This window comes from Calonectris borealis, chromosome 2 (genome assembly GCF_964195595.1).
Source record: "Calonectris borealis chromosome 2, bCalBor7.hap1.2, whole genome shotgun sequence".
Taxonomy (NCBI): domain Eukaryota; kingdom Metazoa; phylum Chordata; class Aves; order Procellariiformes; family Procellariidae; genus Calonectris; species Calonectris borealis.
In genome coordinates, this window is record NC_134313.1 from 130,430,938 (window position 1) to 130,457,273 (window position 26,336).

Genomic DNA, 26,336 nt, shown 5'->3' on the forward strand with positions numbered 1-26,336 from the left:
CTCCAAAAAGCTAGCTTGTGTTCTGCATGACTGTAGAGGTTATTACTGGAGGACTTTTCCTCCAGGACCATTTGCCACGTGAAATGGGAACTGGATGGTTGAACTTGTCCTGTTTGGTGGGCCAGCCATGCAGGCTGACTGGGCAGGCTTTGGGTGGCTTGTTCCTCTCACCCCTACACTGCATTACTACCTTGGTGCCCCATAAGGCTGAAGATTGCATCTCTGGGACATGCAACTGGTATTTTGTAAATGTCTAAACAAACCAGACAGCTGCACAGCTCATTTGTTCATATTAACGAGGAAGCATCCAATATACCTTCCCAACAGTCTCATGGTATAACACAATAAAGATTTCCCTTAGAGATACGTTTATTCCAAGGTAGAAACTTGACTATATTACATATAAGAGCTATGTATAAGAATTTTAAGAGCTAACTCAGCAGATCTGCAAGGAACACATTCTTTTTGATATTTTATAATAATTCTCTAAACATTTATACTTACTGCTGCATAGAAGCTCCAGTGTACATGGTAAGTGCACCTGCATTCCTGCAGAACTAGGTCAAAAATTCCTTCAGTCTCATATATCAAGGAGTAGGTAAATTTGGAAAAGAAATGTACTGGAAACTCTTCTTCTCTGTGGTAAGCGTGTATAGCTCTTCTCAACAGTAGTTTGTCAGATGGCTATATTTGGATATGTGGGAGATTTAAAACCTTCTTGCTTTTGCAAGTCACCATTTTTTTTTCTCTTCCCCACTTCATTGAAAGGACAAGATGGGGATATTTTCAATATCAACTTTCCATGACTATGGCAGTCAAAACATACAAAGCACTATATATAGCTAATTATTTTAATTAAATTTTTCTATTTACTAGGAATAATTTATAAACAACTCTAATGCCATTAATGCATTTGTAGTGAAGACAAATGCCTTCTAATTTTTTTTTTTAATTATCCTGGTTTGTCCCCCCCAAAAAAACCCAAGAATTTTTTTTAGGGTTCTTAAACTAAAAGAAATTAGTAACATAAGTAAATTAACTGCTTTTTTGTAATATCGTATAATGTTCATTTAATTTTTAGATTACAGATAAAACACACAAGTCTAAACATATAGCTAATTTAAGAAATAAAATTGCAAACATATCATTAGAAGTATATAAATCATTGGCAAATCATCTCCTTTAAGGAGATGGTCACACTGTCACTTCACAAAGAGTGTCAGCATTTAATGTTACTGCTCCCTAAACAAACTGGCTGTTACTGTCCTTTTCCAGGCTAATCAAATGCCTTGCAGCTAAGCTTGGAATTAGAAATGTTAGTGCTTCTAGTCCATTCAGTGCAAAGAGCATGTCTATCTATGCCCTCTTTGCTTCCCTGTGCTCCATCAGTCTGTACCCATCTGTTAGAGCTTTTCTTATCTTATATTTAGAGTGTAATACCCTTTTGGGCAAGAGCAGCCTTTTTATCCTGTGTTAATTCAGCAAGGGAGACAAGAGGGTCTTGACCCATAACTAGGATCCCAGGTGCTGTTGCAATAAAATTAATGGTAATGACTTTTTTTTTATGCTGTCAGCTGAAGCGTTAGAAACCTGCTTTGCAGTTTTATGTGTTTGGAGTCCAATCGTGACAAAAAGCGTTTGAGCTACTACAGGTGATACATTCCTGTATTTTTTAAGAAATAAATACCCTCCTCCATATAGCAATACATATTACATTAAAATGAAAACTTTATTATCAAAATATGCAAAAAAACCCCCCACAAAACAAAACCTTGAAGAATGTCAGTTATAAGGTTGCTAGCAAAATTTTGGGTCTGCATGTATGCAGCGTGGCATAGTCCGATTACCTAACTCCTATCATAGTTGGTAAATTAATCTCACCTCTGCCCTGATGTTCTCACCTGCTCAGGTCTCACCATCAGAGAAACTCAGGCTAAAGTCTTTCAGTACGTTATTTACATGGCAATTTCTCGGTCCTAACAGTGAGTATATTACAGTCCTGACTCAGAATCTGCAAATAGATTCTCCTGGGGCAATGACAGTGGTAATCAATACCTTAAAATCTCTGTAAAAGAAAGTATTATTTATTTGCAACAGCAAGATATCAAGAGGACCGTATTTTCTATAAAAGCAGTGAAATAGGCTACATGTATTATCATACTGCCTGTTTAACCACCAGCGATCTGTGAGAGTGGGGCTGTTTACTTCTGGACTTCTCTGTAAGAGTCCTCTCTGTTTCTCAAAGCTGAGTAATGCCATAGGTGGTCCCTGACAGTCAATACCTTCCCCTCTCATGCCGTCTCCCCCACTCCGGTAATCAAGACAATTTTCAGCAGCTTCTACCTGTTCAAATGCAGCCTCCCAACTTGGCAAAACAGGGGCAGATGCCTCAGCACAGAAACTATTTCCTTTAGTAGCTCTAATTACACATGAAAGGGTAATTGCAGAATCGCAACAAAACTGTGCTAGTTTTCATCTGACTAGCCTGCATAATCACACAGGGGATGATATGACAGTATGGAGTTCAGTTCAGGTCAGTATAGACTGTCGCAGTCTACATGACATCCATTTCTCCTTGTCTTCTACAGTAATAGCATCCATGCTAGTTAGATAACAGCTAAGTATGCTAACCCTCACTACAATCCTATCCTTGCTTGCTCCATAGATTTCTCAATATCGTCTAAGTCGTTTCCTCTGCATTCTTAACTAAGGAACCACTGTGTTGCTTTCTGGACCAGGATGCTGCCCCAACCAGGCAGCCATACAATAAACAGTATTAACACTTTATTTGCTTGTGCCTTGGCTTAATTTTCTAATCCTTGAATCTACAACCTAAGTAACATTTTTCAATATAATTTTTTTCTATGTGTCATTTGAATCAAGGAAACTGAGATCCAAACATATCTGGCTTTTGTGAGGGGAAAATCAACAACAAGGGATATTTTACTCCAGATTATTTCTTAACATAATAGCAAAACAAGAGTTAATGTAATGAAGGCTTGATGTAAAAAAAAAGAACAAAATTAAAGAAGAAAACTAGCATCTTAGTGGGAAAGCACACTATGTGTTTAAGGTTACAGCCGTTCTGAAACAAAACATCTGTGTCTGCAGATCTGACAGATCTTTTTGAAGTGTGTGACATAAGGAAATCCTAAGCATTAGCATTTTTATCTATAGCTATCCTAGATCTGACAATGAAATACGATTTAAAGTAATTGGGTATAATTATTTTTACAGAATCTGGCTTGTGTAAAAATTTATAACCTGTAGAATGCTATGACATACTCTCACAACTCCACATCAGTTTCTTTTGTTGAAAGTAGTTACTAGTTAACTTAAAGCACTGTCACCTGAAAGTGCAAAAGAAGCACAAATATTTTCCAAGGTATGTGAAAATGGAAGAAAGTCTGGAAAGAAAAAGCTCTTGAATAATTTCTTCATTTTTATATGGAAATTATTTTCTATTCTGGTAGCAGGAAAATTCTTCTTTTATCAAGCACCTGCTCTGTTAAAGGAAAAAGGATAAATAAATAGAAAATAGGAATATGCACAAAGGACATTTCTACATTAAAAATGTAAGACATACTTGTGCTATAGAAGAAAAGAAAAGCAGTTTGAGTTGTTACGGGATGTCTGTGGAATGTGATATAACATTCTAACACCCTAGGATCTCTACCTAAATAATTGGGCTGAAAGAGGTAGTCCAATCAAATATTGAAGCAGCTGCTGAAAAGATTTGAAAATATATAGCAAAAGCTTTGCAGGTTTAAACTGGATTGAGACATTGTAATTTGAAGAGCCAAGCCATGAGCTTTGAAACCAGAAGTAGGAACTTCTGAGAAATCCTAACAAAACATCTTATTACAACAATGTATAGTAGACACTAATGTTTTAGCAAACTGGTACAAAGCTCTCCAAGGAGGGTACTGTAACCCTAGAACAAGCTACCTAAAGAGATGGAGGCCTTTCCAGGACTTGGATGGAGCAAGTCATGTCTGACCCAATTTAGTGCTGGTGATAGTCTTGCTTCAGGTAGCTGGCTGGACTAAATAAACCCCAGAGGTTCTCTCCAGTCAACATTTCTACGATTCAAAGTACAGGTTAAAGGGTTAAAGAGTCTGATGTAATTTCTAATTGACTGAGCAAAGTTTTTACGCACAGTATTTGTAACTTTCAATAAATTATACTCTATGGTATTTCTGTTACAGAAGCCATGTGGAAAGATCACGGTGTTATTTTACCTATTGGGATTATTCCCTCTTATGGGGTATACACTGAATGGATTTTCCCCCTACGTGTGGCTCTGAGAATTTCTATTACACTTGCAGAAATTGGTCCAGATACAGCTTTTCCACTGAGTTAAAAATTGCTTTGTGGAATCAATGAACAATATGCAGGTAATACGCGGTTAGACACAGCAGGACACTTTCAACTTTGTCAAATCTCAGTGGCTTCATCCACACACCAGATTTTTACTTTTCACTTAAAAATTGTCCAAAATTTTTGTCCTGGTACAAAACCTTGGAAATGTATTAATAACTACATAAAAACCTCACACACCCTTTAATAAGGTACTTTCATCCCTATTTTTTTCTGGGCTGCAAATCCAATGGGGTATCTAAGTCCTGGGGTATTTTGTGATTGCTAAAATGGTTCAGTCAGAAGGCAAAGTACAGTGCGTAAAGGAAAATATAGTTTAATCAAGGAACTGAGCTTGTAGAAAAGAACAGCAGGGAAGAATGACAGAATAAAACCAACTAAGGCCCAAAGCAGCTGAGATACAAATTACTATTAAACTAAATGCAAGGGAAATGTTTCAGTTTGGTTCAACAAGCGACACTTTGGTTTGGCACAGCTCCATCACAAAAATGGTGGTTTGGGTTTTCAAATGCAAAATTGAATGATTTCCACAAAATTAATTTCTATGGATATTTTAAAATTTAAATTTATATTTTAAATCCTGACAAGGTCTTGTATACACAGGTCTCAAATGAGGAATGTTAATAAAGAAAACTTTTCCTAGAAAGTATGTTTTACATATAAAGCAGGCAGAAAAGTAGGCCAGGTTTTCAGATAAGCCTTTACGAGACCTTCATTTGTAAGTGTAGGTCTTTACCATGTGTGGACAGGTTTCCACACACACTTCCAGCACATGTCCAGGTGATTACAGCTGTGCTTATAAAAACTCCTTATAGCAGTTTAAATTTCTCTGTGTCTATTCTAACAGACTAACAAACAAGTGAAAAACTATGTGCCTTTGCTCGTATTGTACTAAAAATTGGGCATAACTATGATTATCTGCAAATAGGATTTCCTCTTCAAAAACTAGATGAACTTTCCCTCCCCAATTATACTTATTCAAAAGTGTAACCCAATCAGGTAGAAGAAAAAGTTTTCTTTCATAAATATTTCACACTATAAGCTTCTCCAAACTGGGTTTCATATACAGTATTCTACACAAGAATTGTTTTAACAATTCAGGTAAGGTATCCAGCAGACTTTAAAGAAATATTTCATAGTTGTTTTGAAACAAATAAGTACATTTATTCATTACAATTTCTTCATGATTTTAATGAATTTATCTATTTTAGTTCTTACAAGGCTGGAAATTGTGTACCTCAAACATTAATTCATGGAAAATACACACATTGAACGTACTATAAAAGTGTTACTTTTACTGAGAGGTAAAACTCAAGAGGATTCAAAAACACTGAAAATATTGAAAAGCATTCTAGTGTAAGGCATTCTCCTGTGGTTTAAAATTTCTGTTTCAGCTGCCTTAGAATACTTCATCACTGTGAAATGCTTCAGTACCTTTTCCAAAGGATGTACAATGTAACAAGTGCAATTTGTAATTATTTGTGAGATGGGTTCTTTGAAAAGTTTCGTAGCTTCAAAGTAATTGTCTTATTTTGGTCGTTTAGTTTATTCCTATTTATTATTCATGTATGACATTCCAGAGGTTAATTATTTCATGTAAATGCTGCAAGAAATAACCCAAACTGGTTGGCTGAGTGTTTAAGATACTGATGCCCCTAAATGCTTCACAAGAGTGGTAACCATAAACCATTTCCTTCATATATTAATTAGAAATGATTTTTCAGCCAGATTATTTACTTCCCTCTTCCCAGATATCCAAAATAGACAGCTGAGTGTGTATGTTCCACACAACAATGGACTTTCAATACAGACACCCCAGGTCAACAGAGCATTTTTCATTTTACTAAATTGAAGATGTCAGCACTCATGCATGACAACTGTATTTTTAAAACTCTTTTTCTTAAAGTTGTCTCTTAAAAATCATAAAGGACCATAGTTCCAAAGTAACTGGCTTTGTTATTACCAATGACAAAAAATTAAGAATACGGATAATCAAAAACATAACGAAGCAGACTGAAGGAGAGATTAAAATCAAACATTCAGGTACAGAGATGACAGATTGAAATGAACAACTGATCACGGCTAGTGAATGATGTCCTGTGCAATTTAGTCAGCATGATGTTCTTTCCTCCCCTGCAAGGATTCATAAATCTACACATGCCAATTCTAACCTGATGGATGTGTGTGATCGGAACAGTGAAACTAGACCAATATTTTATAGTAGAATAGAGTTTTCTTGGCCAAGAGCCTTGGAAATTTACAAGCACTCTTTCTGGAGGTGAAGAGGATCCACTTAGTTCTATCAATGCAACAAAACAAACTGAACTGCCGTTCCAACCCTCAACAGATGTGATCAAAACGGACCAGGGAGTGCTGGGGCCCTGGGCTGAACCTTGCCACCTGCCTGGCAGCGCGAGAGCAGATGCAAGCGGCAGTCTTTCCCAAGACTCCAATTGTAGTTCATTACTATTAGCTTTTATTAAGCTGAACACTTGTTGAAATTACTAGAAGCTGTTTTGTCATAGGTCCAGACTCAAACTCCAGAAGATGGGTCTGGAATCCAGAAGTAGGTACACATACCTACATGCACTGCCCGCTTACATGACCTGGGTCCAAAACCTGATCATTCCTTAGCACTATAATTTTACCCCGTGTCTTTTGTTGGCTGATCTACTTGACAATATCTGGAGATCTGCAATCACACAAAATCTCAGCTTTCATAACTTTTTAAAATTAAGTTCCTGGTTGCCAATGTTGCTAAGAATACGTTGAAAATAGGAATCTCAGAGGGTTCAAAAGCAGACTGACAATTACACATTTTTAAAATCTCATTACTTTTTTACTTCTTTTTGTTCTGTTTTTTGAATGCTTGGATTTGGTAAAAACTGCTCACATCACATTCAAAAATAAATTTATTAATTCTCTAACAGAAGGAAACTTTGTACAGAGACAGAGCTGGAATGATCTGCGATCATTAATGGTTACGACAATTCATATGTAAAAAAGAAAAATAAAAATGAAACCTCTATCTCAACTTTGATACCAACTCTTGTCACATCTAGCCATTTAAGTCATTAAATTGCTTTGCAAAACCTTCATGATACATGAATATTTACCTGCTTCTGCAATACATTATGATGATTAATATAATATGAAAATACCAAGAGTCAAGAGTTAATTAATTATTGCTTTAACAAATTATATATTATATTGACCAAGAAGGGGAGTAATGACACGGATTTTTCCAATGTGATTTCTGCTGTTACTTACTCCATGATCATGCTGGGTCCAAGAGCACCAGAAACTAGTATTAGTTCACTAACATACATTATTTGAGGAAGAACTAACAGATACACATACCCAAAAATAGTCTTTCTTCTGAAAAGAGTGTAGTCTGAGTTTTAACCTGAATAAATGTTCCAATGCCACAAGTATCTATTGTCAAGGATATACTTAAATCTGCAACTTCAAAATTCCTGGCAAAATTGCTCAGGACCTTAAGAAAACTAACAAAGACTGCCTCAGGTTTCTTAACATAAGCTTGGAAAAAGCTTCCCGGCACTGAAAACTTCCCAAGCTGTTGAAACTCAAGAGAGTTACAGGGCAATGACTCTCTTAATGGATATTCCAGCTTGATGCTGACTTATGAAATTCTGAGAAGACTGAAGCTACCAGGGGACCACAAAGGAGTTGGACATAATTTAAGAACCCAAGCTCAAGAGTCTAACCTAAAGCTTGCATCTAAAACATTAGACACCTACATTTTGGGTGGTCCGTATCCGTCAACTTCTGCATCAAGCCAGAAATGCCACCATCTTTACATGATTAAGGCACTCAGAGCATCTCTCCTATCTGCACCAAGTGGGGATCCTTCAGCCACCTTGCCCTACATCTAAATCCCCTGAAGGACTCAAAGCGGAAGGTAGTTGTGAACTCTTGTTCTTCCTCTCTCAGCCATCACTGTATAGCTCTAGCAAATTTAATTGCAGAAGAGTGAGTATGTGGATTGTCATTTCACCTAATACCTCACTGGTAAAAAGAAACATGAAAGACTTCAGATCTCTGTTGTCCTCAGCCTTGGAGGGTCCAAGCCTTCATCTCTAGCTTCACCTGGACACTGGAGACTCGGTAGAGACTCAGGCATTGGCCATTCCTCTGTTGAAATCACATCAGTTTGGGAAGGAAAAGAACAACCAGAACTCAAGAAAGAATGCTGAGTGAAGTAATCCATACATCAGGATATGGTGCTCTCTTAAAGAGCTTTGCCTTTGTCATGGTTTCGGCTGGGATAGGATTAAATTTCTTCCTAGTGCTGTGTTTTGGATTTAGTATGAGGAGAATGTTGATAACACACTGATGTTTTCAGTTGTTGCTAAGTGCCCTCCTAGTCCAAGGACAGCTCCCATGCCTACTGACTGAGCTAGGTACACAAGATGGGAGGAAACATAATCAGGACTGGCTAATGGGGTATTCCATTATGTGGAATGGACGTCATGCTCAGTATATGAACGATAGGCGTGATCCAGGAAGTACCGATCGCTACTTGGTTATCGGTCAGCGCGGGTGGTGAGCAATTGCATTGTGCATCACTCATTTTGTATATTTTATCATTATCATTATTATTTTCCCTTTTTCTGTTCTATTAAACTGTCTTTATCTCAACCCACGAGTTTTTCTCACTCTTACCCTTCCGATTCTCTCCCCATCCCGCTGGGGGTGGGTAGTGAGTGAGCGGCTGTGTGGTATTTGGCTGCCTACCAGGTTAAACCATGACAGCAGGTTTCTGAAAGTCTTCTTTAATAGCAAATCGAAACCTTCCTTATCGCCTGTGCAGCTGTCAGTCTCTCTTCCATGCCCTAACCGTGCTAATATTTTTCACTGCTATACCATTGAGAGCAACCATAGAAATAATGATATAAAACATCATGTAACAGTTGACATCAAAATTCAGTTCATTGGCTATTTTCACCCAAAATCAAATCCCCTTGAGGTACACACCGGACCTCCCCATCCTTTCGCATCACCCACCAAGTGTACCCAGGTCCTTGAGCAAAAGCAATCCCACGGATGGGTTTTCCCTTGCCAGAGGCAGGAGTAATCCAGACTGTCTTCCCCAGCATATTTCTTATGTGCACGACAGGGACTTTATCTCCATCTACAGTACGTAAGAGTTTTGATTGGGCAGGGCCAGCTCGATTGGCAGATCCCCTGGTATTGACTACCCACGTGGCTTTTGCTAAATGTGTATCCCAATGCTTGAATGTCCCACCACCCATTGCTCTCAGCGTAGTCTTTAACAGCCTGTTGTATCATTCAATTTTCCCGGAGGCTGGTGCATGGTAGGGGATGTGATAGACCCACTCAATGCCATGCTCTTTGGCCCAGGTGTCTATGAGGGTGTTTTGGAAGTGAGTCCCGTTGTCTGACTCAATTCTTTCTGGGGTGCCATGTCACCATAAGACTTGCTTCTCAAGGCCCAGGATGGTGTTCCGGGCAGTGGCATGGGGCACAGGGTATGTTTCCAGCCATCCGGTGGTTGCTTCCACCATGGTGAGCACATAGCGCTTGCTGTGGTGGGTTTGTGGGAGTGTGATATAATCAATCTGCCAGGCCTCCCCATATTTGTATTTCAACCATCGTCCTCCATACCAAAGAGGCCTTATTCGCTTGGCTTGCTTGATTGCAGCGCATGTTTCACATTCATGGATAACCTGTGCAATAGCGTCCATGGTTAAGTCCACCCCTCGATCATGAGCCCATCTATATGTTGCATCTCTTCCTTGATGGCCTGAGGCGTCATGGGCCCACCGAGCTATAAATAATTCACCCTTATGTTGCCAGTCCAAATCCACCTCAGCCACTTCAATCGTAGTAGCCTGGTCCACCTGCTGGTTGTTTTGGTGCTCTTCAGTGGCCCGACTCTTGGGTACGTGAGCATCTATGTGACGTACTTTTACAACCAGGTTCTCTACTCGGGCAGCAATATCTTGCCGCAGTGCGGCAGCCCAGATGGGTTTAACTCTGCGCTGCCAGTTCTGCTTCCGTTGCTGCAACCACCCCCACGGGGCATTTGCCACCATCCATGAGTCAGTATAGAGATAAAGTACTGGCCATTTTTCTCGTTCAGCAATGTCCAAGGCCAGCTGGATGGCTTTCACCTCTGCAAACTGGCTCAATTCACCTTCTCCTTCAGCAGTTTCTGCGACTTGGCGTATAGGACTCCATACAGCAGCTTTCCACCTCCGATGTTTTCCCACAAGGCGACAGGACCCATCAGTGAACAGGGCATATTGCTTCTCATTTTCTGGTAGTTTATTATACAGTGGGGCCTCTTCAGCACGTGTCACCTCCTCCTCTAGCAATATTCCAAAATCTTTGCCTTCTGGCCAGTTCGTGATCACTTCCAAGATTCCTGGGCGACTGGGGTTTCCTATTCGGGACCATTGTGTGATCAGTGCAACCCACTTACTCCACGTAGCATCGGTTGCATGATGTGTAGAGGGGACCCTCCCTTTGAACATCCAGCCCAGCACCGGCAGTCGGGGTGCCAGGAGGAGCTGTGCTTCAGTACCAACCACTTCCGAAGCAGCTCGAATCCCTTCATATGCTGCCAATATCTCTTTCTCAGTTGGAGTGTAGCGGGCCTCCGATCCTCTGTATCCCCGACTCCAGAACCCTAAGGATCGACCTCGAATCTCCCCTGGTGCTTTCTGCCAGAGGCTCCAGGTAGGGCCATTCTCCCCGGCTGCGGTGTAGAGCACATTCTTCACATCTTGTCCTGCCCGGACTGGCCCAAGGGCTACTGCCTGAACTACCTCCCGTTTAATTTGTTCAAAAGCTTGTCGTTGCTCAGGGCCCCATTTGAAATCGTTCTTCTTCTGAGTCACTTGATAGAGGGGGCTTACAATCAGGCTGTAATCTGGAATATGCATTCTCCAAAAACCCACAATGCCTAAGAAAGCTTGTGTTTCCTTTTTGCTAGTTGGTGGGGACATGGCTGTTATTTTGTTAATCACATCCATTGGGATCTGACGACGTCCATCTTGCCATTTTATTCCAAAAAACTGGATCTCCTGTGCAGGTCCCTTGACCTTACTTTGTTTTATGGCAAAACTGACCTTCAGAAGGATTTGGACTATTTTCTTCCCTTTCTCAAAAACTTCTGCTGTGTTGCCCCATACGATGATGTCATCAATGTATTGCAGGTGTTCTGGAGCCTCACCCTGTTCCAGTGCAGTGTGGATCAGTCCATGGCAAATGGTAGGGCTGTGTTTCCACCCCTGGGGCAGTCGGTTCCAGGTGTACTGGACGCCCCTTCAAGTGAAAGCAAACTGTGGCCTGCACTCTGCCGCCAAAGGGATTGAGAAGAACACATTAGCAATATCAATGGTGGCGTACCACTTGGCTGCCTTTGACTCCAGTTCGTATTGAAGTTCTAGCATGTCCGGCACAGCAGCATTCAGTGGCGGCGTGACTTTGTTCAGGCCACGATAGTCTACTGTTAGTCTCCACTCTCCATTAGACTTTCGCACTGGCCATATGGGACTGTTGAAGGGTGAGCGAGTCTTGCTGATCACTCCTTGGCTCTCCAGTCGATGAATCAGCTCATGGATGGGGAATCAGGGAATCTCGGTTGGTGCAGGATTGCCGCCGGTGCACTGTTGTGGTAGCGATTGGTACCTGCTGTTCTTCAACCTTCAGCAACCCCACAACAGAAGAGTCCTCCGAGAGACCAGGCAAGGTGGACAGCTGTTTAGTTTCCTCCGTCTCCAGGGCAGCTATACCAAAAGCCCACCGATACCCTTTTGGGTCCTTAAAATACCCTCTCCTGAGGTAGTCTATGCCAAGGATGCACGGAGCCTCTGGGCCAGTCACAATGGGGTGCTTCTGCCACTCATTCCCGGTTAGGCTCACTTTGGCCTCCAATACAGTTAACTCTTGGGATCCCCCTGTCACTCCAGAAATACAAATGGGTTCTGCCCCTTTATAGCTTGATGGCATCAGGGTACACTGTGCACCGGTGTCTACTAGAGCCGTATACTCCTGTGGGTCTGATGTGCCAGGCCATCCAATCCACACAGTCCAGTAAACCTGGTTGTCCCTTTCCTCCATCTGGCTGGAGGCAGGGCCCCTCTAGTTCTGGTCATAGTATTCATGTCTCACTTCTTGCAAATGTGAATCAAGAATTTCTTCATTGCAATTACAATCCAAAGTAAGACCAGCCCTTCTACTCTGTCTGGGGAACTGTTCACTGGAAACTGGACCGTCGTGAGACAGGTTTTTCCTGACAACTGGAGCAGCATTTTTCCCGGGACAATCCCCTTGTGTGATTGTTTTTCCTTGCAACTCACGTACACGTGCCTCTAGGATGAAGGTAGGTTTTCCATCCCACTGCCTCATGTCCTCTCTGTGGTCATGCAGGTAAAACCACAGGGTGCCCCGTGGTGTGTACTTTCGATATCCTCTCTCTTGAGGAGAAAAACGCTGACTCCTAATGGCTGAGATACTGGTCCGTACAGGTGGAGAATAGGACATACCCTCTTCGAGTTGCTGGACCTTCTGGGACAGCTTCTCCACAGCCGAGATAAGGGAGGAGGAGATAGTTTCTTTGAAATCCCGAAGTCTGCTAACTACGACATCCACCGTTGGTGCTTCTTCCTCTTTCCAGCACAGTACTGCCAACGAACTGGCATACAATGCTGGTGCGCTCCGTACCAACTTCCGCCACATGGGTTGCGTGCACTGGACTTCATCTGGATCTTTGGGTGTTCAGGCGTCGTCCAGGTCACTATAAAGCACCTCCAGCACGCCTAGTTCTCTCAGGTACTGGATACCTCTCTCTATAGTGGTCCACTTGCCTGGGCGATATATAACATCTTCCTTGAAGGGATACCTTTCCTTCACACCTGACAGCAGTCGCCTCCAGAGGCTGAGGACCTGTGTCCCTTTTCCAATCGCTTTGTCAATGCCCCCTCCCCTAGAAAGGGATCCCAGCTGTTTGGCTTCCTTCCCCTCTAATTCCAGGCTATGGGCCCCATTATCCCAGCACCGGAGCAGCCAGGTAACAATATGCTCACCTGGACGATGGCTGAAATTTTTCCGCATATCTCGCAACTCATTCAGGGATAAGGATCGGGTGGTTTCTGTCTCGTTTATGGGTTCTTCCTCTTCCTCCTCCCCTCCTCGTGATGGCCCTGCTTTTCCATCATACTTTTCTAAACGACCTGACTTCCGCTTACAAGATTTCTTCTTCTGTACAGCGGCGACGGATACCAGCGATGGTTGGTCCTCTGGTTCAGCTGTAGTACCCGTCGCAAGGGTTTGGGTAGCTGCAGTGCCTGTCGCGGAGATTGGAGTACTTGTAGTGACTGTTGCTGGGGTCTGAGTAGCCATAGTGGTTGTCGTGCGGGTTGAAGTAGCCACAGTGCCTGTCGCAGCGGTTTGAGTAGCCACAGTGGTTGTCATGCGGGTTGAAGGAGCTAGAGTGCCTGTCGTGGGGGTTTGAGTAGTCACCGTGTCTGTTGCCGGGGTTGATCTCTGGACAGTATTCCTGAATAGTTGTTTAACTCTAAACAAGGCCTGAACCACATTCAGGAGACATAGCAATATGAATATGCTTGTTTGAACATCCCAACGATATTCAAAATTCTCAGGGAATATTGTGGACATCTTCATGAAGAGGATAGAAGAAAAAGGAGTTTCTGAAGATATGGAAGGGAAGATGAACAAGTGGGAGAAAGTGTCCCATCCTGTCTCCCCCCTAAATTCATCCTCTGAGGTAAAGATGTAAAAAGTGTAATTATTAATAGTTTCCAAAAGATAGCTCCCAAAGAACAGGAATGAAGGCGGTTCTGAGTACAGGCTTGTGACCAATAATTTTATCATAACATAAACCAGTGTCACACAGTATAGCAAAGCAATGACCTTAATCCATTTCCCAGAGATGACCAACCCCACATACAAACTGATAATCAGCAGTATAGACAGCCAGTAAGGTGCTATATACCACAACTCCAAAACCAGATCCAACAACTCTGAGAGCAAATAAACCAACATCGTGAACAACGAGTACTAAACTGATAGAATGAATGCTTATAACAAATTTGTTTTAACCCGTTCGGGTCAGATGTGTCGTTATCTCAACCCTTTGAGCCCCATGTTCGGCGCCAAAAAGGACTGTCGTGGTTTAACCTGGCAGGCAGCCAAATACCACACAGCCGCTTACTCACTACCCACCCCCAGCGGGACAGGGAGAGAATCGGAAGGGTAAGAGTGAGAAAAACTCGTGGGTTGAGATAAAGACAGTTTAATAGAACAGAAAAAGGGAAAATAATAATGATAATGATAAAATATACAAAATGAGTGATGCACAATGCAATTGCTCACCACCCGTGCTGACCAATAACCAAGTAGCGATCGGTACTTCCTGGATCACGCCTACCGTTCATATACTGAGCATGATGTCACATGGTATGGAATACCCCATTAGCCAGCTGGGCTGGCTGTCCTGATTATGTTCCCTCCCATCTTGTGCACCCAGCTCAGTCAGTAGGCATGGGAGCTGTCCTTGGACTAGGAGGGCACTTAGCAACAACTGAAAACATCAGTGTGTTATCAACATTCTCCTCATACTAAATCCAAAACACAGCACTAGGAAGAAATTTAACCCTATCCCAGCCGAAACCATGACAGCCTTGTATCTGTATCTTCCATACCTTAGACACAAGTTCCAGTGCCCAAGCCCCATACTGAAGAAAAGTGGAATTCCATAACAATCCCTCTCCTTCCTTCTGTGGCCAAAAGAAATCAGTGGCCTCTTGTTTTGTTTTTCACCAGAAAACCTACTTCACATCTGTGCTCTAGATGGAGACAACCCCAAGCTGCTTGTGCAGACCCAGAGGAGTGCAAGAACTGCTGCAGGAAGGGGCAATCCTTACTAGTACAGGTACAGTACAGGAACAACACCGCACAAACACAGATAAACTTTCAGAAAACTCAACAGTGCTAGATTTACCAGTTTAGATCACACTATTTGAGAGATTTCTACGTTAAATTCCATTACATGAAACATACATGTCCTTCTGCACCTGTGAAAAGGGCTTATAAGTTGCCTGCAGCCCAATGTGAGTGAAAGGGCCTGAAAGTAAAATCCTATTTTCAGCATTTCCTACTGGTTCCACTCAGGTTCTATGTACCTCATTCTGTACCTGAATCTGTCACCCATTGCCCTGAGAGCTAATTCAGAGTATAAATCCTTCACCAGGAGTCAGGCATCCAAGTCCCTTTAAAGGCTCTGACTGCAAGTGTGTGATAAACAAAGTGTGGGGGAAAAGTTTTATATTGCAGAGTGTGTGAAAGTGCAGTGGTTCAGTCGTGATGGAGTTCTTGTTTTCAGAAGTGATGTAAATTACAAAACTAACAGAAAATGAGTAAAAACCTGAGATGAGAGTGGAGGTATTTTACTGAAGTAAAGATTTAAATAGCTGATGAATGCCCTTTAAATACTGAAGAATACCTAACTTTAAAGCTTCTCCCAAAGTAAACACATACATTTTATTTTCTATAAAAGCACAGGTTTATTTTTTATTATCTTTATTTTTTATTATCTTTCTTTTTTTTTTTTAAATTTTGCTTTGATAAAACCTCCTCCATAATCAGAATATTCTAAGTGTTACTGTGGGTGGACTAATAAAAAGTTGCAGCTGAATTTTTGGTGGACAGGAATGAATTTTTTTCGAGACACTTACACAAATTATACCTGACAGCTTTGACTATCTAAGGGAACCAGCATCCTGACTCTTGGCCTTCTCCTAATCTCCTCACTACCCTCAAGACAGCTCATATGTTTCTCACAGAATGAATGCCTTTAGCAACAGGAAACATTTTCAATATCATCTGTTTCCCGTAGAGACAAATCGAAAAGTCATTTCTCATATTTGATAAGAACTTGAAGGGCAATAGCTCAGTATATACTAATTCAAAAAAGCAGACAGCAAATAAAAAACCTATGCCTAAATCTGATACCAGTTAAACCTACAGAAATGAGAACCAATGTATTGAAGTCAATGGAATTAGAGTGGTAGGATCAGCCAGGAACCTCAACACAGTCTAGCCTCTACTCCATGTCAGCCAACGGAAAGTTAATCTTATTTTTACAGGTTGCTGAAAATCATGCCATGTCTCAGGGAAACATCTGTTTCACCAATGAGGACAAATGAGGGGAACAAGGTGGAATGTAACAGAAAGGGATTTGAAAAAGCTAGAAGGGAAAAGCACGACAAGGAGTGTACCACTGTCTCAGGCAGGTGGGAATGACCAGTCCAGGAGTCATGTTTTTATCAGATGTTAGAGTCAAGCTGCTGCACGTGGAACAACCGTTTCCTGAGGTGAGAGAACTTGCTGAGGTAAAGGTTTCTAGCACCTGAAAACAGTGCCCATACTGCATGTCTTCCAAATACCTCATGTAATCTGTTAAAATAGCAATAGTAGAGCTAAGCAAGAGATCCAGATTTTAACATTATCCCACACTGGTGTATGTCCCAATGCCACCATGTCATGACAGTTCATGAATAATATTCCCAGACACTACATCTTTTTCATTGTACAACCATGTGCAACCACGAAATTTGTGAATGTAACCATGTTTTAAAATTATTTGCAATGACAATGTTGCCAGAATAAGGACAAAAAATGAAATAAAGGCTTACAATTAGGCCCAGCAAGAACAAAGCAAATACACTTTTTGGTTCGGGTTTTTTTCATAGGGAGAATTTTATCACTCCCATTGCCCCAATCCAAATGCAAATTAAGCACCTCATTTGTTTAAATTAGCCAGAGCAATAGATACACAGAAGCAAATGCTACTCCCACTAAAGTCAATGTTGTGAGATCTGGGCTATGGAGCATATCTGATGGCACAGCAAGGTCCAAAGTATTATGTTGAGAGTACTGCAGCTTTAAAATGTTTGCTTTAAGTGTTAGCAAAACCTCAGTCTTGAAATCTGTGCCGCAGGCTTTCTGAGGAAGCACTAAATGGAGTAAGGATGTTGCTAAAAGCTTTTTTCTCGCTCTGCCTCTCCCCCCTCCAAAATGGAAGCAAACATAAAAAGCAAAGAAATCTTCTTTTCATTCCAGGCATGGTTTTCCTTTCTTAGAACAAACCCGTCACTACATTTCAGCTGTTGTATGCATTGCAGGATCCATACTCAGGGTACCAGTTTTTCAGGTGGACACCACCTGAGATGCTCCAGTGAAGGATAAAAAGCATACTTTCAGAGGGGAAGATACGTTCCTTTTAATAAAAAAGTATAGGAATTTTATTTTTTACATTGTATTTTTTAATGCTGCCAATTAGCAAGCCTCCTAATGCCTGGAATGAACTTTTTATAAGATCTATTGATCGAAATTTGAGTCTCCAGTTTTGGTACTAATCTAATAAAATTAAAAGTTTTAAAATTAAAACCTGTAAATACAAGACTAAGGATCATATTCTACTGCTTTACCTGCAGTAAGAAATCTCTTTTACATGCTCTCCAAAACAGCACAAAAATTTCCAGCTGAGGCCTTCATACAGGAGAACAGAATATCCTCAGTGTCTTACAATAACACTACCTTTCTTATACCCCAAGCAAGGTTTCTTCTGTGTGCATTATTTGTTTATGATTTATTATGATCTCCAGATCTCATTTTACTTTGCTTAATCACTCATACCCTAAATCACACCTACCATTCTCCCCTCAATATACCGCCTACATGGATGCTGTGAAGTGTAGTGGACTAGTCATTTGAAGTTTTCTTAAGGTAAAAAGAAAGGCTAGCTACATGTAATCACCTGTGTATCACCAGAGTAACAAAAATTATGGCACACAGAGGGCCAAGACTTAACTTCATTGTGTTTCACCAGCAAGTAGTTTGCATGTGGAGAACAATAGAATTTGCAGTGATTGAAGAAATTACATTTCTTCAATTATTTTTCTGCTCATGTATGTGACACATAAACTTAAATAGAAATTTTATCAGCGCTGAAGTGGTCTTTGCAAAATAATGGCTTTATGCCAGGGATTTGGCGTTTTCTGAGCTCTTTTTTTTTAAAACCAATTTCTAATACTTTTAAAACAATTTCCTTTAAAAAAAAAAACCAAACAAAAAACCCCAAACAAATCCTTAGAGTCATAAAATATTTAACTTAGTGCTAGAGAGAACTTTAGGAATAACCATTCTGACAGATACAGAGCTAATATCTGTAGGAGCTCTGCAGGAGTCATTGCAGTATAATTTTTATTATACTTTTATAGCATTTAAATATTTTAGAGACTATCTGTGAAGGTAGTAGAACAGCTTTCCAGACAAAAATGCAAAAACACACTTTTGGAAAAAAACTAAAATAAAGTCAGGCTGTTAGGTGAACAGTGAAACCCTTTTGCCAGGTAGGAGGCTAAAGCCTAAGAGTACACACCACTAAGAAGTGCCTTGGTCCATCCAACGGGGAGGTGCGTTGCCTGCAGCTCTCCAGGGAAGGTCACCAAGTCTCACGTTGACATGAGCCAGTGGTGAGAGGCAGTTAAGGAGCAGTTCCGCCTAGGAAGCCCACTAGAAGATGATCAGTGTGTGATAACCCAGATACAACACTCTTCACTGAGATGCAAATGGGACTTCTGTGAAATGGCTCTGTTCCAGTTAAACTGGGATTGGTTCTAATGAGATTGTTGGGACATTTGCTTATTACTGCCCTTGCCCAAGAGAGGACAAAACTGGGGGATGAAAGTTAACGTTCTCGTAGCAATAAATGCCAAGAGCCCCAGGAGATACGAGGAGAATTTCCTGAATGTGGCCTCAGCTCAGGGAAAAGGGAGAGGGACAGGCTGCATGGGGAGTGCTGCCAGCAGCCCCACTGGGGGAGCAATCATCCTCATCATTGGGACTGCAATGCATGCTTTGAAATCAGCTATCATTTTGTGGCCTACATAAGCTGACAACGTGTCTTCATAGCTACGTCCTGCCAGAGAGAGTCTTCTTTTTGTTGTTATTATTATTATTATTATTACCTGGATTTGTTTTTCTGTTAGCAGTATTTGATTGATTTGTGCACAGTGGGCTTTCTTTGTATGTGCCCCCCTACAGCTGTAGTCTTTTCTTTGAGAGGTTTGCACTCTATGAGGATTTCAGCAGCAGGTCACAGACCTGGTTTACAAAGGAAAAGAGAAATAAACAACCAACTAGAAGAATAAAAAGACTCCACAAAGCTTTCAGTAACCTATGGACAAAATGGAGAGATGTATTTATTGGACTTTCTTTTCTTCTTTTCCTCTTCCTGACCCAGCATCCTCACCTCATCTGAGGTCAGGCACCTTTAACATACTTGTCATTTTTCTTTCAGACTTATTGTTATTAGATGATATTTAATGGGGTTAAGAGAGAAGAAAGAAACTAAAGGAGATAAGAATAGGGCACACTGCAGTTTAAATGCATGTCATTGAGCCTTTGGTCACAGGTGTTTGGATCATTCCCCCCACCAAATATTTTTCCTGTTGGGAAACTCTGTCTCACCATTAAATACTCTTTGTTTATGAAAGAGACACCTGTGCATTCTTTTCCTCTCACAGATAATTTATATATTCTAAATTACTCATATGCTTTTTAATAGTGTCTTTAGTATCTAACTAAAGATAGCATAAAGAAAACTAGCAGGGTTTCCTCCTTCTGGCTAATTTTATTGCTGGCCTTGTTTCCTCTCCTGATTCAATGAACACATTGAATAGTAGACTTAGGCTAAAGGTAAATACAAGCAGAATTAAAAAGATAGAACACAAGGAACCAGAAAGAAAAGGAATGCTTGATATTGATATGGCATCTGAGAAAGAGAGCAGAAGAAATGCACCTCCACAGTAAAGCCAGAATGACCCAACCGGGAAGATGTGGAGTATCAGCTGTTCCACTAGCAGGTAATACACCTTCAGCAGCATACAAGCACCTGATGATGCCAGGCTCCTATACAAGGTATATTGTTTCACCAATGTACCATCACACATGGATACAATCCTTAGAAATAATAATAAACCTTTAAAAAAAAAAGGAAACCTTAAAATCTAAAGAGTCAATCTAGAACACTCAATGAAATCAGAATGAAAGCTGGGGTAGAAACTTACTTTGGATCAAATTGAGCATTCCAAAACCATCTCTCCACTGATAAACACCTCGTCTGCTGTGCAAAAGAGCAAAGCCTGCAAACCGGGTAAGCAATATTTCCAAAGGGAGTTTTTAACTTGAAGGCATTTCAGGGCCTATCTGTTTCAATGTATAGTAAAGAATAATCAGCACACTTGAGGGAGTGCCTCTGTTGAAGAATTTGCCTAATTTGCAAAAAGAGGATGAACTTTCTCATCTACTTTCCTGCAGTCCGTCTAGCCCTTTTCTATCCAGATCCTCAATTTCCCAAATATTGTATCACTCTTAAAAATCTCATTGTTTTCTACTTTTCCCATTTTTTTTTCATTTTAACCCTCTTTTTCAGATTGACCTAAAATTCAGAGCACCAATCTCTTCCTTTTCTCTACAAACAACACTAAATAATTGTATAAGGTTAAAGAAAAAAGGAAATGTTGAACGATTTAAACGTGTTTTTATGTATTTACATACGTAGAGATGCATATACACACACATGGGTACATATATATCTATATGGTGGAAAGGAAAACTTACCTATGTCCCAGGTAAGGGGGTTATTCTGTTCCATCTCCCTTTTCCCTATAACATACCAAATGCAGGCCATCCAGTGAGCAAGCAAGGCAAACATGGACATGAGAAGTGTGAGAACAATTGTGCTGTGCTGGGAGTAACGATCCAGCTTCTGAAGGAGACGCAAGAGGCGTAGCAACCGCACTGTCTTTAGCAGGTGGACAAGGGAAACCTAGGAGAACAGGGAGAGAAAACAGCTTGTGAGCAGTTGACTTCTATCACACAGTTCTCTTGTTTCGATTAAAGGAAACTCTATCTTCTAAAGCTCTATGAAGTTTTGTCCACTCTTCATTCAGTTACATAGCTGCATGTTATGCTTAGACTAAATCATAAGACAGCAGAGAATAGCAAAGAAGATGGTTAAAAAAAAGTGTTTACTTTTGCTGTGTACATACATGTTTACTATTTCTGATTTAAACCAAACAATCTTGAAATACTGGGAGATCTTTTGTTTTGTCTTTTTTCATGCAAAGTCTTCTTTCAGATTTAACTTAAAAACTTGTGTTTGTGCAAAAATGGATCCTTCCCTGCTCTAGAAGAGAAACACAATTGTCAAACTGACCAAAGTTAATTTGATTCCAATATGAAACCACAAAACAAACCTCTTATCGTATAATGCATAAGCATACGATGATTTTCAGGTTCTGCTAACAGCCAAACAGTAGGCCTAACTCAACTACGTGTGAGATGAAACCAGCTTAAGAATTAAGCCTGGAAAAGGCAATAACATATAGCAGATATTTTGCAGAAAAAAGAAGCAGAGAAGTGAGTGGAGACTCAGATTTGTTCTTCAGATTTAAACCTGTGTTCAGGGGCCTGGGCACATTTTACTGCTCTGTACTAAGCTGGAGTCCAAAAAACCTTGTATTAAAACTTCTAATGCTACTTCTTATATTCCTTACCTAAAATATTATTTCCTTTCAAGTGTATGTAGCAAAAACAGCACCTAATCTGCTCAGCACCCTAAGTGTACATCAGTTTATGAAGTATATAGACTCTGGCCCCAGAGGAGATGCAGCAATGTACAAAGCGAGCAATCTCTGGATGACCCCATCCCCTCCAGAGCATGCTCCAACGTACATCCACACCAGAGTGTGCACAGCTCCGAGTTTCGCACATAATATACTTGGCTCATGTTTTAGCTCTTGGGTAGAGTTAGCAAACAATATGCAGATTAGGATCCCAAATATTTTTAATTTATTTTTTTGAAGATTAAATAGGCATAATTTTCATTAACAGTAAGTTTTTTTTCCCCTTCATGAATGAGACATTAGGATTAATGCCTACTAGGTACCTGGCTGATACACGATACATGCATCAGCTGGAAAAATAACATCAAACTTGACATGTCTTCCCACAGCCTTCCCAGAGCACAGTAATGTGCTCTCTGAAAAAAAAGGCTAAAAGCACAGCTTGATCAACATCCTTTTGCTTTTGCTAATCCAGAATAACCTGAAGCTAAGCCTTTCTGTTTCTGTTACCAAACTAATAATCTGAAATCTTAATTTTATACGTGCGTATTCACTAACAGCTAGGTCTAGGCTGACTGATGAATTCTGTAACATGGGGTATTTTAGATTTATTGATGAAGACTTAAAAATTCATTGATTTTATTCCAGTCTCAGGAATTAAGTCAGTGGGAAACCTGTAAAAAAGAAAATAATAAATCTACAAACATTCTTTTTTTTTGCTACTACAGTTTTGATAGTGCATAAGTAATTAGAGCTTCTTCATGCAGTATTTACTGCCCATTATTTAACTCTTTTTTCTCAAGAACGTTTACATTTTTTCTCATGTACATAACAGGGGAAAAAAGAAAATCAACAAAAACATGACACTTTTTACAAATACTTTAAAGTTCATTGCTGTCAGGAATAAGATCTGGCATTAGAGCACACAAAATTACAGGGTCTTCTCTTCTTGCACTTTTATCCATCTTATGTCATCTACAATGTCAGGGAAATTAGTTATGTCTGTGGCCTTAAGCACAAGAATATCTGCAAGTCTGGGGCAGAAGGCTGCAAAATATTTGAAGGAATTGCCATGTTTGTATTAATACAATCATATAACTATTAAAATATAATTATTGTAATTGAATGCCATGCCACTATACCAACTGCCTCTTTTTCTGTGGTAATTCATTTCCCAAAGCCTCCTTTTCTTCTCTCTCATCAGCTTGTTTGAACCAAACATGGTTCTGTTGCACTCTTAACATAAAGGGGTCCCTATTCATGACTGACTCTTCAAGGTGTTGTAGTAATATATAAATATATATATAATGATTCTATATATGATTGTATATGTGCAATGGCCTTCACATTGGAGCCTTCATATTTACATGGGTGCCTATGTTCTACCACATCACAACCAAATAATGATAACTTAGGTGAAATTGTTTTTTTATTAGAGTCTTACAAATAAGAAATTTCAAAAGGGCTGTTATAGTAATAAGTGTACCCTGCCAGTTATCACTTGTGACTAAATTCTGACCATTTTTATTAAGTTAGAGAACACTGATAGATATAAAAACAGCAAATCATATTTCATAATATTCTTTTTAATGCAGAGACATGTTTCATTTTAAGGCCTAAAGACCACCTCATTTCAAAATAATTTCTGCATAAATTTGAACACAGATGTAATTAATCATATGTAATTACACTGAATTTTCTCATTAGTCATGCCAAACACTCTTCTTGTATTGTGTCTAATCTGTCATTGGAAGACCTGAAATGCCATCAGGTCAAAGCTGCCAATGCAGCTTTCTTTTCTATGTCACAAATTTAGAAAGACAAAATGAGGAGTCAGCACTCATACTTGTGCCTGCGTAGATTTTGCTTTGCCCAGAGATATAAAACCATCTCAGTTTTCCATTTGGTTAATCATTTTAGACTAGCTGAGTTAACCTTTTTCTGTCAAAATGACAGAGACAGAATTTTATCTAAAACTAACACAAACTAAATCATAGCATAGTACTGAGAAGTACTGAGAAATAAAGTTGCTACAAACTAGTGATTAAATTCTCTGCTTGGAAGAATCATCTTCTATGGCAAAAAGGAATTAATAAGGAAACATGATACATTTTAAGAAATAACTAGTGTCAGGGATCTTTAATCCTTTTTGTCTGCTTGGTTAGTTGGTTTTCCTTAAAAAATGATACTCTTGCTCTATAACCACCAATAGTTACTCAGAGAGTAGCAAACTCAATCATTATAACTGCTGCTCAATGGCCTGTTTTTTACTTGGGCAGCATTTCACACCGTATTTCCACAGATTAAGGGATCCTTTATGTCAGATGAATACAAGAATGGAAAGAGCTGGGGTCTCAGCAGGCACTGAGGTTAGTCAGGAATGTGCTTGAGGTCTCAGGCCTCCAAAGAGTCACTCATTTAGTGGTAGGGCAGAAACCATGTGAGGTGTAAAGGCAGTCGAGCCAACTCATACAGTTTCACTTTTTTTCTTTCGAAAGATCTCCAAGGGTGATGAGAGACTTCACAGCTTTTTCACGCACTCTAACTCCACAAATCTCCAACTGGAGGATGACATTTATTTGCCATACATACATAGGTATGCATGACACTATACCTATCGCTTGCGGAATTTAGAGCATCCCTAAAGGTTTGGCCTTTGTGCTAGGGCCTGAACAGCAAAGGAGTGAGATGCTCCCTGATGCCCCTTCTCACCGTTCTGTTGAGTCAACACCTGAAAGTCGATGGAGTGAAAATCTGAGAACAGACATGAGGAAATGGCTTATTAAATCATAAAGTCTGAAAACAGTGGAATGTGATTAACACCTCCCCCCGCTCTTGAAACAGCTGATAGTCATTGTTCTCTTGAGGATTATATTAACAGTTGCCAAGGGTTGCCACGATAGGAAATATGATATAGTAAGGCACTTTATTCCCTTTGAGGAATCATATAGGGAACAAAAAGACCAAGTTTGCTGGGGTGAACGCAGGATTCAGACTCCCAGATTCCGGACTTTCTCTCAGTTACCAGAGAGAAGAGAGGTTTGGCCCTTGACTTTCTACTATGTAGTAGTCTTTACCATATAGCAGCTAGCTACCAAAGTCAGGCCAAAGCAAATGAAGGAAACAGATTGGACCTTGCAAAAACTTTTAACAAGGTATTTAACTCTTGGAGCATGCAGGGAGCTATGCCTGTCAGTCAATATTAATTATGAGATCAACATGGCTATATATCGCTTACTACTTGGGGCTTAGTGATAGGACTTAATCTATCATTAATTATCTCATTAAGGATCCCTACTAACAGAGGGACATTTCAATGTCCCTGGATATTCTTAGTCACCATATTAGTGATCTTATTAGGGGAAAAAAGCTTTAAAATACAACAGACAGGAGATGTGTATTAATCATATTATAGTAGCATTTTTAATGTTGTGACATTTTAACTCTAAAAATAATAATTGGATAATACTTTCTTTTCCAGAATTCAGTATGAAAAGCATATCAGTCTTCCCAATGAAACAAAAAAAAGAAAACAAGATCAATTTTGTTTTTAATTTTCTCCTTGAAGGAAAATATCAGACCTGGTTCATTCAATGAAAAATTCTTAATGGAAATTAGAGCAACACAGTTATGCTGGCTATTTGGTTTCAATGTGAGGGATAAACTGAGATAGTAGTGTATTTAAATAGATTACTCACTGGTTATAAAAAAAACAGTGATTGAAGAATGTGGAACTATTTACTGTCTGGTTTTAAAAGCTACTGCACTAGCATCAGATTGATGGTTCTTAATTAACAAATGGAGTGAGAAGAGAGATCATCGAAGGAAATAGAACTAAATGATAAAAGCAAAGAGGATACCTTACGTGGGAGGCTTCCTGACTAGTGTTTTTCTACGTTTTTTTCTGATATGTGTCTACCCTATCATCTATGTACCTGTCTGTAACTCACATTTAATGGAAATGAGATTGAGTGCATCTGTTCACAAAAGATCAAAATTTTGGGAATCAGAAAGTGGACAGCTTAAAAGCCTAAGTCTCTTATGTGAAAAATCCACAAAATTGAGAAATCTCTGCCAACATTTTTTTCCAAAATTAAATTTTCTGTTTTGGAGGGGGAGGAAGTGTTTGGGAGTTTTTGGGTTTTTTTGTTTTGTTGGTTGTTTTTTTGCTTGGTAGATTCTTACTCTATTAAATCTAATAGGGTTATCAAAAGAAAAATCTTTATTTTAGCATAAGTAAACCAATACAAA

At 39.9% G+C, this 26,336-nt stretch overlaps 1 protein-coding gene across 1 annotated transcript in view; it reads right to left on the reverse strand.

Annotated features, from left to right (window-relative positions):
- Positions 1-26,336, reverse strand: part of KCNH8 (potassium voltage-gated channel subfamily H member 8) — a 201,371-nt gene that overhangs the window by 59,248 nt on the left and 115,787 nt on the right. Inside the window, 2 exon segments of the mRNA XM_075144513.1 lie at positions 21,079-21,286; positions 24,798-24,839. Coding sequence (XP_075000614.1) covers positions 21,079-21,286; positions 24,798-24,839 — 250 coding nt within the window.